Genomic DNA, 13,824 nt, shown 5'->3' with positions numbered 1-13,824 from the left:
ATCAGGTGATCAGCTCTTTAAAACATGAATTTTTATACAGCATAATTACAAAACAAGGCAGACACTTCTGCAGAATTGTTTGGATTTCAGAAGGTTGCATTGTTATCAGGTTCTTTCAATAATGTGGCCACTGAAGCCCTTCCCATTGTCAAGTCCCCTAGCCTCTGCATACATTTGACACGAAATCCCAAGCAGACATATACCATTTCACAGGAGTTTTTGTGTGATATTGGGGATGGAACCCAGGGCTTTATTCATGTTGAGCAACTCTTCTACCACTGGGGACTTTAGACATGAAGTCCAGTCATGGTCTTATGTGGCGTAGAAACAACTATTTCCTGGGCAATTCCCAAATCCTCAGCAAGAAATATTCCCCAATGGCCTCTCAAGCCCCACTCTAGGCAATCCTCTGGAGCCCTGGGCATCAAATGGCTCCCCTCTTGGGAACTCACAGATTGATGTCTCCAGCTCCCTCTGCTGGAGGCCAGAGTGACAGTCTGTTGCAAAGACTTATAGAAATATTTACAAATTCATTTTTATACAATTGCTCTCCAAACCCTTTTGTGAAGGGTAGAACACAGCAAAGCTAAAGGATCACATTTTATTGGCATAGAAAGAAAAAGGATTAGCGTACATAGCTGTGAGCATTAAAAGTAATTTGTAATTTAAAATGAAGACAGAAGTCTAGAAACCCGCATGTCATTGACACTGCCATTTCCCACAAGGCGATCTTAGAACAATATCACTAGTTTTGTCTTTAATGCATGAGAAACCGCACATTGAGTCCCTCAATCTTCCTTTGAGAAAATAACCAAATACAATTGTACTTTTAAAAATAAAATAGAGACCAAGTGAAGCTTGCATCTCCACACCCTCAATCTACTGCTCAGGGCTGGACACTCCTTAGTGCCCTTCCAACAGCCTTCTCCTCCTACTTTGGTTACTACTGTGAGAAATGAAATTTCCAAGCAGAAAAGAAAAGGTAATCACAAGTAAGCGAGTGGAAGCCCATAAAGCCCATCTGCCATGGTTCCCATTCTCTGTTTGAGTCACACTGCAGAGATACAAGGATAAACCACTGTTTTGGTTCCCAAGTTTTATTCAAGAACTCATACAAAATATTCCAGATAAAAGAGTTTTAATCCTCATCTTCCTCCTCCTCTTCATCCTGGTTAATCTGGAAGTAACGTAATTCATAACTCTCTTTGCTGTTAGCGACTACACGCAACCAGTCGCGTAGATTATTCTTCTTCAAATACTTTTTGGTGAGATATTTCAAATACCTGCAGAGAAAGGACACTTAAGAACTATGCTAGACAGATGGCCTTCTTGCATTCTGAGACATTTTAACTTTTACACAAACCATACATTCAAAACCATTACACTGGGGCTGAGGATGTGGCTCAAGTGGTAGCGCGCTTGCCTAGCATACGTGAGGCACTGGGTTCGATTCTCAGCACCACATAAAAACAAAGTAAAGATATTGTGTCCACCTAAAAAATAAATATTAAAAAAAATTACACTAAAGATGTTTCCCCAACCTTCCAAAAAAATAAAAATAAATAAAGCAAACATACCCAGCCAGTGCTCTAACAAGAATGACAGACACGAGTCACCTAACTTGACAGTAAAAAGGAGAACAGATTAGCAAATATAATAGTTGTCTGTTAAACAGCAGCAAACAACTGCCAAATGGTTTGTAAGTGACCACTGCAGAAAAAGATGCCCGAGTAAACTGACAGGCAAAAAATCTTAACACCTGCACTGAGAAACACTGCGCTTCCTAGGAGCTCTAAGGACTCCACACCCCTCACAGACCAGAACTCCTGTGGTGTAGGTCCGCCACTTGGTAGGTTGCCCATTTCTCCAGTGCAATGATCACTGCCCAATGCAGGGGTCAGAGTGCACCCTGCTACTATCCTCCCTCCAGCAGAGTGGTCAGATATTTTTGAGACAGGTCTTACTGTGTTGCCCAGGCTGGCTCTGAACTCCTGGGCTAATGAATCCTCCCTCCTATTTCAGCCTCCTGAGTAGTGGGACTATGGGTGTGTGGCATAGCACATGGCATAAAGGTATGGTTTGGGGGGTGCTTTTGTGTGTATGTACAGTCCTGGTGATGAACCCAGGCCAGGCAAGCACTCTACACTGGGCTGCACCCCAGCTGTGCTCAGATTTTTTTCAATTCATCTACCCAACTCCAGTGTGAGCAAAATCGGGAGCTTCTCAATCACTAGAAAATGGAAGGCAGTGGCCAGCTTCTGTGGCCAATATCCTCGTGACATGGAGATGACCCAACCTGCAAGTGTTTGTTCCCTGATCTGTTTGCTTGTGAAGCCCTGAGGTTCCACATCCTCATGAAGTCACAAAAGGAAAAGGGACCACAATGCAGCACAAACCACCTCCCAGGCAAATTACCCTCTCCATGCCTCAGTTTCTCCTACTACAAAATTGATCACAAAATACTTACCAGCTCTTCAGACTACCACAAGGACTACATGAAATGTATAGGTAAATCTTGACTTATTAGCAAGGACCCAAATGCTAGTGACCCAAGAAATGAACCGAGAAAGGAGCACTGGTTAGCAGCCAAAAGCAACCTGCAGGGCTGAAGATTCAGACCAAACCTACCCACTCTTTCCTGCGTAAAGAGAATCGATTGGGCCATTCCATTTAAGAAGGATTCTCTTGTCATTTATTATTTGTACCATACTATATTCAAATGACATGTTTAAAATCCCATTAAAAAAAAAAATCTCTAGAAGGCAGTATAGTGGCCCACACCTGAAATCCCTGTAATCCCAGCAACTCTAGAGGCTGAGGCTCTAACTAACTTGGCAAGACCATCTCAAAATTTAAAAATGAAAAATAAAAAGGGCGGGGATGTAGCACTCCTGGGTTCAATTCCCAGAACAAAATAGATAAATAACAGAGAGATAGAAAGTCCAGAGATAAAGGGGGAGGGGTCTAGATTAAGAGACACCCTTAAATGTTTCAGGAAAACTATTATCAGCAAGAAGGGAAAGCCACAGCAGATTACAGTTCCTTCCCTCCACGGGGAAAGATGAGAAAATCTGTGAACACTAAAGAAAAATGTGTCAGGGGACATCCTCATAACAGATGCTGACGAGGTCTCAAGAAGGGCTGGGGCTGTAGCTTAGGGGTAGAGCGCTTGCCTCGCACATGTTAGGCATGGGTTCAATCCTCATCACCACATAAAAATAAATATTGTGTTCATCTACAACTAAAAAATATATATATATTTTAAAAAGGTGGGGGGATGCGTCTCAGCAAGATAGTGAAATCTTCCAAAGGCCGCTACAGCCAGAGACTCACAGGTTGAATGTCTGTGCACCATGCAGGCCCCACAGCTGTCCTGTCTCTTCCTCTATCAAATCTCCTTTCCAGCAAATAGAGGAACTCAGCCAGGAAGGCCTCCATACCTCACTGAAAGGCTTAACTACAACCAGTGTATGCTGGTACACCCTAAAATTTCCCTCTACCTAATACAATATGAGGAAAGCTCCTGAGAATATGCCAGGCCTTTGCTAAGAAGTGGGTATAAACAAGCCCAACTCTGTAAAATGACATGCAGTCTCTCAACCTCATCCTCCTGTAAGTAGGGTAGTAGAGACAAAAGAACACCTCCCTCCCTCTTGAAAAGGCCCACAGCAATGAACTGCAATGGCTTCAGTCCCAGCTGAGCTCCAGATTCCTTATCCAATGCCACATAACACAGGGAATAAAGATGGAATTAAAAGTGAAAGTTGCTCACTGTGATCTAAAAGCAGAAGGAGCAAGGTCTTCATTTTTAATGCAGTCTAAGCAAGTCTGAGCACCTTTACTATCTGAAATACTTTAGCCTGTGAAAGACAAACTTTAAATGACCAAAGTTGAGTACTGAGAACTACTGTGCTGACACATGCTATCTGTCTTCTTGCACTAAGCACTGTTCCAGTGATTAGCAGATGCAACCACCAAACAAACCGCTGGTGGCCACATTCCCATGCACTGGGGCGGGCCAGAGCAGTGACACCAGCCTTCCATACCTTTTGGAAAAAGGCACCTCAGATGTTACAGTGATCTTGCTTTTGCTCCTTTCAATGGTCACAACCCCTCCACCAAGATTTCCAGCTTTTCCGTTCACTTTGATTCTCTCTTGGAGAAACTGCTCCTGTAGAAATGAAATTATCAAATTGACCAATTAAAGGGACAGGTTCACCTGTGTCAACAGCATATTTTGCTTGTTCTCCCAATACTAAACCACATAGTTGCCTTGCCTCTTTATTTATTCCTTTTTTTTTTAAGAGAGAGAGAATTTTTTTAATATTTATTTTTCAGTTATCGGTGGGCACAACATCTTTGTTTGTATGTGGTGCTGAGGATCGAACTCGGGCCGCATGCATGCCAGACGAGCGCGCTACCGCTTGAGCCACATCCCCAGCCCCATATTTATTCCTTTTTTTTGTTGTTGTTATTGTTGTGGAGATTGAACCTAGGACCTAGTTTAAGTTAGGCAAGTACTCTACCACTGAGCTACATTCTCAGTTGTTTTTTAAATTAGATTTGAATGACAACAAATTTTCAGCTACTCAGAGTCTGAACTATTCAGCCTTATTTACATGCACTATGACCATACTGTTCACTCGTGAACATATATGACTGCCTCCAAGGAAGATCAAATTCGCCTCCACATGGAAGTCTTGGCCAGCAACTTATTCTTGGGTCACATTATAAAAAATAGAGGGGAAACCCAAGGTCAAACTTTTATAAGGAATACACAAGCAAGGCTTGCAGTACTTCAGAATCCAAGGAGCATGCAGCACCATTCTCAACACTTCCAGAGAAGATGAGCACCGACATATAGTAGCCAAAAACATTCCATGCCTAGGGCCATGTGGATGGTACAGCAGAAGGGGCAGTAGGCCCAGGGATACACTCTGCACACCACCTAGTACGAGCATGGGCAAGCCACATCTCTGGCTTTAGGAATCTTGATCCAAAAAGGACTTTTCTGATTTTTTTGGCTATAGCAACAAGATAAAGTCTCTTTCAGCCTAAAACTTCAAAATTTTCAGGACTAAAGATGTAAGTCAGTAGTAGAATGCTTGCCTAGCAGTAATAGAGGCCCTGAATCTCCCCCCAGGACCATGATTTTTAAAAAAGGGGTAGGGAGGCTAGGGATATAGCTAAGGGATAGAATGCTTACTTGGCATATGTGAGGCCTGGGTTAAACCCCCAGCACATTAAGGGGGAAAAAAAAAAAGGGCTATGCATTCTCTTTTTAAAAACTCCAACTCAAAAGGTTAACTGCAGATGGGGCCAACTGATTAGGTCAGAAATCTGTGCATCCTAAATTCATAAATGACTTAAGTTTTCCACCCTGAGGTGGTTTCTAGAAGGAAAGACATTCATACAGATGAGTTGCTAAGGAATCAGCTGGACTGGACTGGCCTGCAGAGAAGAGGCAGGGGAGGCCTGGGATACCACTGAGATACCCAACAGGAAAACACCACCAGTGTTAGGAGGGAAAAAAAGGCCACAGTGAAAAGTAAGAAGTCATGAGACAGAAGAAATAAGTCACCTGAGGGACTTCTTGAAGAACAAGGACACAACGGGCACCCTTGTAAAGGGAATAAGCAATGAGGTGATTGTAAGCCAAGTTTTTAACTTCTTTTTTTAATTTGAAAATTATTTTTGTAATAATCTTGGCAACAGGAGTGTCAACAGTTTGAAGAGCAAATGTAAATTCAGGAGACTTCTGCACATAAATACTAAGTCCAAATTCCCCAAGAGGGGCTGTGAGAGCCAAAACCAAGTGACAGTCAAAATGCACCAGTGAGATTATTTCATAATTCTAGATTGAAGTGGAATACAAGAAGGTTGGGGAATGGCAACAAATATAGAGGCAAAAATCCATACAAGGTTTGGGGGAAAAACAATGTCAATGACAATTCAGCAAGCAGGACATTTTAAAGTTAACACTGAAGCTCAGGAGCGCTGCCATCTGTCTGAGGAGGCACAGTGAGATGCAAGATGAGGCTGCCCATAGTACGGTTCAGGGCCCATCACTTAATGCTTCAACTTACCAAAGTGCAAGGGCAGTACTGGTCCCAATGGAGCTCCAGTGGTAACTTTTAAGTAAAAGCATCTGTGGTAACTAACAGGGAGGAGGGAAATACAATCATACTCCACCTGTGCGCTGGAACCACCTTACTTATGTATTCCTCATAACTGATGCACAGAGAAAGTGGAACTTGAAAGAAGTAATTTGCCTGTGCTCCTCAGAGGTTAAGTGTGGAGTACCTACATGCCTAAACACAGAAATGTACCCCAGTAGGCTTTTTCAACAGCATCTCAAAAGGCTCATCACCTCCCAAGTCCACAGTGGCAGGCAGGATGGAACTTACGAAATTGGCAGCATCCATGATTCCATCTTCTACAGGGTGAGTGCAATCAAGGGTGAATTTCAGAACCTGCTTCTTTTTTTTGCCCCCCTTCGCCACAAGCTTTTTCTGAGAAAGTACACAAATAACACAGATGAAGCTCCAACCAGTTAAAAAACCAAAAAGCCCATGCAAATACAAAACCCATGGAAATGGGTTCCCTTGCAAGAGCACCAAGAGTCATGCTTTACCCAAGAGCAGCAAAGGGCTAACAGAAGGTGCTATTCTACAAGCTTAGGAGACTTAGGGTGGGGAGCGATATTTGAAATGAGGAAATGAAGTCTTGTCCCATTTAACCTTTCCAGTCTCCCCCTTACAAGCAGGAATCCTACAATTAAACATTTCCTTTTTCTTGCTATAAAATTTCCAAATACAATTTTCAAGACCTGCTCCTTTATTTTACTCCAGAATCAGACCACAAGCAGCAAATGTCTTGCATACCCAAAACAATGTTAAAGAGAAATCAACCCTTGGTCCATGTTCCACACATAGCTCTCACTCATTTTAGCTCTTCTCCCTTAAACCTGTCTCTCCTGCACACTCAGGACAGCAAAGGAAACGGCACAGAATCCTGACCACTGGTGCACTCCAGCTTGAACAACCGGTTAAAGCTAAAACTTAGGATCTTAGTATAACAATATTGTCAACAAGTGCAGGTCTTTGATTAATGGTTTAAACTATCAATTAGTATTTCCAAGTCATGAGGCAAAGGAAAGTTTCTTTACTTTCAAAAACAAGCTTCATCTTCTTCCTCTACAATCTCCTGATGCCACTAAGTTACCTGTATTTCTACTTTAAAAAGCTTTGCAGAATCTAAACTGACCGTTTTAAGAGCACATCTCACATCCCTCCCTTTATATTTAAAAGGTCTAAAGCTTGTATTAATTGGGCAATTTTTCAAACAGTTACTGCAAAACTTACTTAAAAGCAAGGGGGATGGGAGGCTTTAAAACCTAACCCCGGAAACACACCGATCAGCAGGCACACCTACCCTCAACGGGCCTCAGCGCCCACCCAGGTTTTAAACCAAACGCACACAAATGCACAGAAACGTTTAAAAGCCCACCAGGCAGAAAGACCTAGGGATCCGGAAGTGAGAAGCAGGGTAAAACAGCTTTCCACACGTAACCCCGGAGGAGGGCGAGCGACCGGCTGCGCCGAGACGCCGCACAGCGGAGCCGGGCCTGGCTACGGGACCCGACCTGCGGCCTTCGCCCGACCCCACCGGGGCCCGCACAGCTGCGCCCGGCAAGCTCGTTTTCCCCTAGGCCAGGCCGGCGCTGCGCGGACCACGTCCGCCGGGCTCCCGTCCCCGCCCCCCGCCCAGGCAGCCAGGATCAGGCCCAGGACCGAGGCCCGCCAGCCCGCGACCTCCAGGCCCCAGCCGCCGCCGGCCCCACTCGGGGTCCCCGGCCGAGCCGCGGCCCCGAAGCTCCCGGCTCTCCCGCACGACCTCGGGCAGCGGCCTCCTCCGCCCACAACGTGCCGGGCTCAGCGACTGCCCCGGCCCACTCCGACCGGCTGCCGGGCCGCTCGGGCCAGACGCTGCAGAGCGCCGTCCCCCGCGAGCCTGGGCGGGAGCCAACCCGGCGGGGCCCACGTGCCGCGCCCGGAGCCGAGGCCTCACGCGGAGCCATACTAACCACGGGCGCCATGGCGGCAGCGGAGGCAGAAAGGGAGGTGGGCGCACTACGCAGACGCAAAGAGCCCGCGGCGCGCAGGGCACGCAGGGCACAGGCAGCATGCATCAACTCCGCCCCGCCCCCCGATCGCCGCGGCTCGCCCGGCTGAGCACGATCGGGGAGCGATTGGTTTTCCCTGAATGCAAAGTTTTCTGCTCACCCAGGGTTGCGGGGAGAGGAAGGGGGCCGGGCGGTCTGTTCCACTGAGAAGGATCGGAGGGGGGAGCCTGGCTGGACGAGCCCAAAGAGAAACAAGGGGGCTGGCTCTGCTTTTGAAAACCTTGGAAAGAAAAAAAAAAATTAATAAGGAAATTCACTAAACCGAAAATAGCCAGATAGTGGGATGGGAATCGAGCCCACCAACTTGGGAATGTAAGGAATCCCTTTTGGCCACGGGGAAGACGGGATCAGAAGTCCTATTTCTTCGTCCTGTCTAAAAAGCCCAGCTTGGAAGCTCGTGCCAGGGGACCGTCCCTCCCGCGCTGGCCCACCTTGTGTGGCCAGTGTTCGTCTCCAGTGTGATCCCTCCATGGTCTCAAATTCGAGCCTGCATCCTCCAGTCATCCACCACTCCTAGCCATCTAGTTTCCCAGTTCCGAAGTCTTCTGACAAACGACCACCCAGGGCTGAAGTTCCAATTCAGTGGGTTTCTGGGGTCTGAGATCTGCATATCTGGAACTTCCAGAGGATGCTGGTGCTGCTGGTCCACTGGTCACACGTGGAAAAGCAGGGCCTTCATCCACTTTTCACCCTTTGTGTCCTTGTAGAGTTATATTCCAGGATCCTGGATTGTGATCATTCGGTTGCATACCCTGTCCACTCCTGTCACCTGGCTTGTGTACTCACCCATCAAAACCCCAATCCTGGCTTATTGGAAGAAACCCACTCCATACTGACCAATAGACCGGGCTCCAAAGCCACCTGCTATTCTTGACTTTGCAGTGCTGAGACTAGGTTCTGCAAACACTTCTGCTGTGGCAGCTCTCCCCAGTCAGACTCTGTAATAGGGGATTTGCTTCCTGCTTGTTCTGTTGGTGTCTCCCACTCTTGTCTCTCAGCAGTGGTGGTTGGAACATTCCAGAAGCATCAGTGGAATACAATTTGCAGTTATTTCAGCACGTGGAGAACCAGTTTCATTTTTTTCTCAGAGTCCCAGCAGTGTAGCACCTGCTCCTCAGATGTCTGAGGTTCAGCTCCCCAGAGCTGCAGCATCATACCAGGAAGAAGTGATAGCACCTTTCTTCAGTTGCTACTTTTCTTATTTTACCCCTTCAATCATCTAGGCAGTAAGTCTTCAGGCCTAGTTAACATCCTTGGGTTGAGGCGTAGCTCAGTGGTAGAGTGCTTACCTAGCATTCTTAAGGTCCTGGGTTCCATCCCCAGCATTACCAAAAAGAAAAACAATTCTTTGATTATGTTAAAAACTACAGACAAACCAAGTTAAGATGGTTCTACTTATGATTTTTTGTCTTTATAGATGGTGGGTGACTGAGTTACACTCCCCAGCTGGGTGCTGAGGCGCTCAGTCACAGAAATGGGTGTGTCTTGCTACAGCCCCATGGGTGAAGCTATGCTCACCTGTTCCTTTGTAATATAACCCCTTGCCCTGTTTAGGATAGAATCTTCCATGGAAGTGTGTTGTATGTGTCCCCTCCTCTTACTGTGCCCTTGGGTGTGGCCTACCCAGGTGTCAGTCAACCTGCTGACAGTGGACATCATGAAGATAGACTCAGCCCCTGAAACCTGATCCCTTGCCTCATTTGAATAGCTTCTCCTCAATAAAAAGGGGTCAGTGCGCATGCTCTCTCTCTCTCTCTCTCTCTCTCTCTCTCTCTCTCTTTCTGCAGACCCTTAAGGTCAGAGGAGCCTTCACAGTAACCCCAAAGAAAAAGGTATTTGTGTCTCTTGTGTGGTTATTTCGTGCAGCCCAGTTAGCCCAGTTTAACTAGAGTGACCCCTGAGCCTTTTAGTCGCGAGACCAGAAACCCGGCAGGTGGGAAAGTAATATGCATTCAGTAGAAACTGTACTTTTGACTTTCCATAGTTCCCTGGGCTAGTGAGATACCATCTGTAACAATGCTGGGTGGCGTCAGTTGGAAGGGTGGGTAACCAATACTCTATGTGCTGTGTTGCATACTGGGGTCCTCAGTAGGTTAGATGTATTACATGCATCTTAGACTTATGATATTTTCAGTTTATAGATTTATTGGGACCTGACCCCACTGCAAGTGTCGTGTTGGGAGCATTGGTAGCATAGTGTCTCCCGATTAAACCTTGACTGGTATTCTCCTGAGCCTAAAATGCTCTCCTAAGTGACTATTTAACACCTCTGGTCAAAGTGCCAGCCCCTCCTCCCCAAGCCTCCCTCAAAACTATTGATTCCATTGCTCTTTCTCTGAGAGCAGACACTCCTGTGTCACATCTGACCATCCAGCAACAGCTACATGTCTCCTGCTGCTTTTGAAAAAAATGCCCTTACTTGGGCTGGGGGTGTGGCTCAGTGGTGGACTGCTTGTCTAGCATGTGTGAGGCACTGCGTTCGATTCTCAGCACCACATATAAATAAATAAAATATAGGTCCATCAGAAGCTAAAAAATTTATTTTTTAATGTTCTACCCATCTGGTGCCAACCCCTACCCTTGGGCATCATCTCTTGCACTACTGCCTGTAAGAGGGTATCACTCCAACACCTCTCACCCCTCAAAAGAATCATTCCTTTAGCCTTCCTCTTGGATCATTCCTGTCACCATCTAACCAGTCCTCAATATCTCTCACCTTAAAAAAGCAAAAGCAATCCCTGGACCTCAACCTTCCCCTTCTGTTATCGCCCCTTTTGTCTCCCTCTACACAAAGCTTCTCAGGAGAGGTCAACAACATGAGCACCGGGATCATTGGGTTGAGGGGATAATTCTGTAACTGGGTCTGCTGCACTGACCCCCACATGATTTCTTTTTAAAAAGCACTTTGCTGCTGATGCAGTGGCACACACCTGTAATCCCAATGACTCAGGCAGTTGAGGCAGAAAGGTCTCAAGTTCGAGGCCAGTCTCAGAAATTTAGCAAGGCCCTAAGCAACTTATTGAGACCCTGTCTCAAAATAAAAAGGGCCACAATATGGCTCAGTGGTTAAGCACCTCTGCTTCAATTCCCAGTATCAAAAAAAAAAAAAGCAATTTACCTGCAGCCCTGCCTGGCTGAAGGTTATAGGACATGTTACATTCCTCAGCAACCTGTTATCTGCAGAGGGAACTCAGGTCTCAAATACTGATAAGAATAGAAGCTACCCTGGGAGCTGGGGAGACTTTTGAGACCCTCACACAATCCAGTTCCCAGAACTCAGGGAGATAAGGATAATTCCCCCTGGTCATAAAATCTGTAAGAACAGGTTCCAATTAGAATCTGTCAGCATGGGCCAAAGTGACCCTGAGCTGCTCTAGACCTTTACCATATGGACTTGAAAGTCTGATGCAGCCAGGCATAGTGGCACATACCTGTAATCCCAGTGACTCAGGAAGCTGAGGCAGGAGAATCACAAGTTCAAGCCCAGCCTGGGCAACTTAGTGAGACCCTGTCTCAAAGTAAATAAATAAAAAAAAAGACCTAGGGGCCATATGCAGTGGTACAAGCCTGTGATCTCAGCAGCTCAGGAGGCAGAGACAGGAGGATCACAGGTTCAAAGCCAACTTCAGTAATGACAAGGCACTAAACAACTCAGTGAGACTCTGTCTCTAAATAAAATACAAAAATAGGGCTGGGGATGTGGCTCAGTGGTTGAGTGTCCCTGAGTTCAATCCATGGTGACCCCCACCAAAAAAAAAAAAAAAAATAGAAAGGCCTGGGGATGTAGCTCAGTAAGGGGTCTCATGTTCAGTGCCCATCACTGCCTATGGTTCCCTAGTGTGGCCCTCAGCTCTACCCCCTGCCACCTACCCTCTGTCACACATCCTTATTATTTTTTTTCAGGGTATTTAACACAGTCTGTCAGTATTGGAGAGAGAGAGAGAGAGAGAGAGAGAGAGAGAGAGAGAATGTGTGTGTGTGTGTGTGTGTGTACTTGTATTGGTGTGTTTGGCTAACCATGGCTGGTATGTTCCCTTCTATGTCCTGCTGCCTGCTACAAATCTGGTCCATGATAGATATTCAATAAATACTAGACGAATAGATGAAAACATAAATGGATGGACTAAATAAAGAAACCTGAGTTTCAAGAACACCATTTCCACCAGGTGCTGTGACATACACCTGTGATCCCAGCAACTCAAGAGGCTGAGGCAGGAGGATTGCATGTTCAAGGCCCACCTCTACAATTCAGTGAGTCTCTGTATCAAAATAAAAAATAAGCCAGGAGTGGTAGCGCACACCTGTGATCCCAGCAACTCAGGAGGCTAAGGCAGGAGGATCACAAGTGCAAAGCCAGCCTCAGCAACTTAGCAAGCCCCTGTCTCAAAATAAAAAACAAAGGGCTGGGGTTGTAGCTCAGTGGCAGAGTATTTGCCTAGCAGGTGTGAGGACTGGGTTAGATCCTTAGCACCACACAAAAATAAAAAAGTAAAGGCATGCTGTCCATCTACAACTACACAAAAATAAAATAAAATAAAATAAGAAGAGCAGGGATGTAGCTCAGTGGTTAAGCACCCCTGGGTTCAATCTCCAGTAAACCCACCCTGCTACCCTGCTACCCCGCCACCCCCACCCTGCCAAAGAAAAACAACACCACTTCCTACTGGGAAACTGGTGTGTCATTTATTTACAAAGCACATACCTAGTTTGTATATCAGCTCCACCACCTACTAGAGTTAACATTTTCTTCTCTTTAAAGTTATCAGGATTAAATCAGTTAATACAACTGAAAATACCTTGGCCAGCAAACATTAGCCATTGTTAGTACTGTTATGACTGCAAGCATAAATCCAGCCAGGGTTAGGGAAGGCCCTTAAAAGAACAGGTGGTTTCAACCTAGCATTTACTTTCACCTGCTGGCAAACGCATTCTTCAAAACCCAGCTGGAATATTATCTCATATTTTTTCCCCCTAACTGTTTATTAAACTTTTGTTGAGCACCTTCTGTGGTCAGGTTGGTTGCAAAAGGTGCAGAAACAGGGGCGGCTTTCAGGGATAACACAAGATAACTGAGAATGAGGAAAGGAGGTAATGGGGTGAACAAGCATTGGCCATGCCATCAGAGCAGGGGGCGCTCTACTGAAAAGACAGGAAGTTCCCTTCCCAACCTCCCACCCAAATAAACCCAGCCTTCTTCTGGGAACTTGGCTGACAATGGGGATAGGGCCTTAATCATTCGGAAGCTCGGTGGGGGCCAGCCTTTTTTTTTGGGGGGGGGTACTAGGGACTAAATCCAAGGGAGCTTTACCACTGAGCTACAAACCCAACCTTTTTGTTTTGAGACTAGTTCTTCCTAAATTACTGAGGGTCTAAATTGCTGAGGCTGGCCTGGAATTTAGGATCCTCCTGCCTCAGCCTCCCCAGTCTCTGGGATTACAGACGTGCCTCACCACGCAGAGCTAACGGGACCAGCCCCTCTTTTGTGCAGCTCTAAAAGGTCGCTAACTTGACCAAGGTGGGGCTGGGATTCCAAAGCCTCTTGCTCCGCCTCCCAAGCGCTGGAATGCCCGTGGAGAAATGTTTGCTGCTCTCTGGCGCCCCCATTCGGCGATCAAGGAAATGGACCTGCAAAAACCCAC

At 46.2% G+C, this 13,824-nt stretch overlaps 1 protein-coding gene across 1 annotated transcript; it reads right to left on the bottom strand.

Annotated features, from left to right (window-relative positions):
• Nucleotides 1-1,081: 1,081 nt before the first annotated feature.
• Rpl22 (ribosomal protein L22) lies at nucleotides 1,082-8,218 on the bottom strand. The gene is made up of 4 exons (XM_046424750.2): nucleotides 8,087-8,218; nucleotides 6,408-6,512; nucleotides 4,047-4,171; nucleotides 1,082-1,283 (listed from the first exon to the last, which is right to left on the bottom strand). The coding sequence occupies exons 1-4, from the start codon at nucleotides 8,189-8,191 to the stop codon at nucleotides 1,139-1,141; spliced, it is 480 nt and encodes a 159-aa protein (XP_046280706.2). The 5' UTR covers nucleotides 8,192-8,218; the 3' UTR covers nucleotides 1,082-1,138.
• Nucleotides 8,219-13,824: the final 5,606 nt, after the last annotated feature.

Source organism: Marmota monax, unplaced genomic scaffold, assembly GCF_021218885.2.
Source record: "Marmota monax isolate L192 unplaced genomic scaffold, Marmota_monax_Labrador192_F-V1.1 WCK01_AAM20220418_F8-fsc00080, whole genome shotgun sequence".
Lineage (NCBI taxonomy): Eukaryota > Metazoa > Chordata > Mammalia > Rodentia > Sciuridae > Marmota > Marmota monax.
Note: the sequence above shows the minus strand (reverse complement) of the source record. Positions and strands in the feature narration are given on the sequence as shown.

Excerpts from the sequence above, each read along its gene's own strand:
- Rpl22 (XM_046424750.2), bottom strand. The coding sequence starts at position 8,191 with ATGCATGCTGCCTGTGCCCTGCGTGCCCTGCGCGCCGCGGGCTCTTTG. Across the intron at positions 6,513-8,086 it reads CTGCCGCCATGGCGCCCGTG|AAAAAGCTTGTGGCGAAGGG; the intron begins GTTAGTATGGCT and ends GTACTTTCTCAG. Across the intron at positions 4,172-6,407 it reads TCATGGATGCTGCCAATTTC|GAGCAGTTTCTCCAAGAGAG; the intron begins GTAAGTTCCATC and ends TCATTTCTACAG.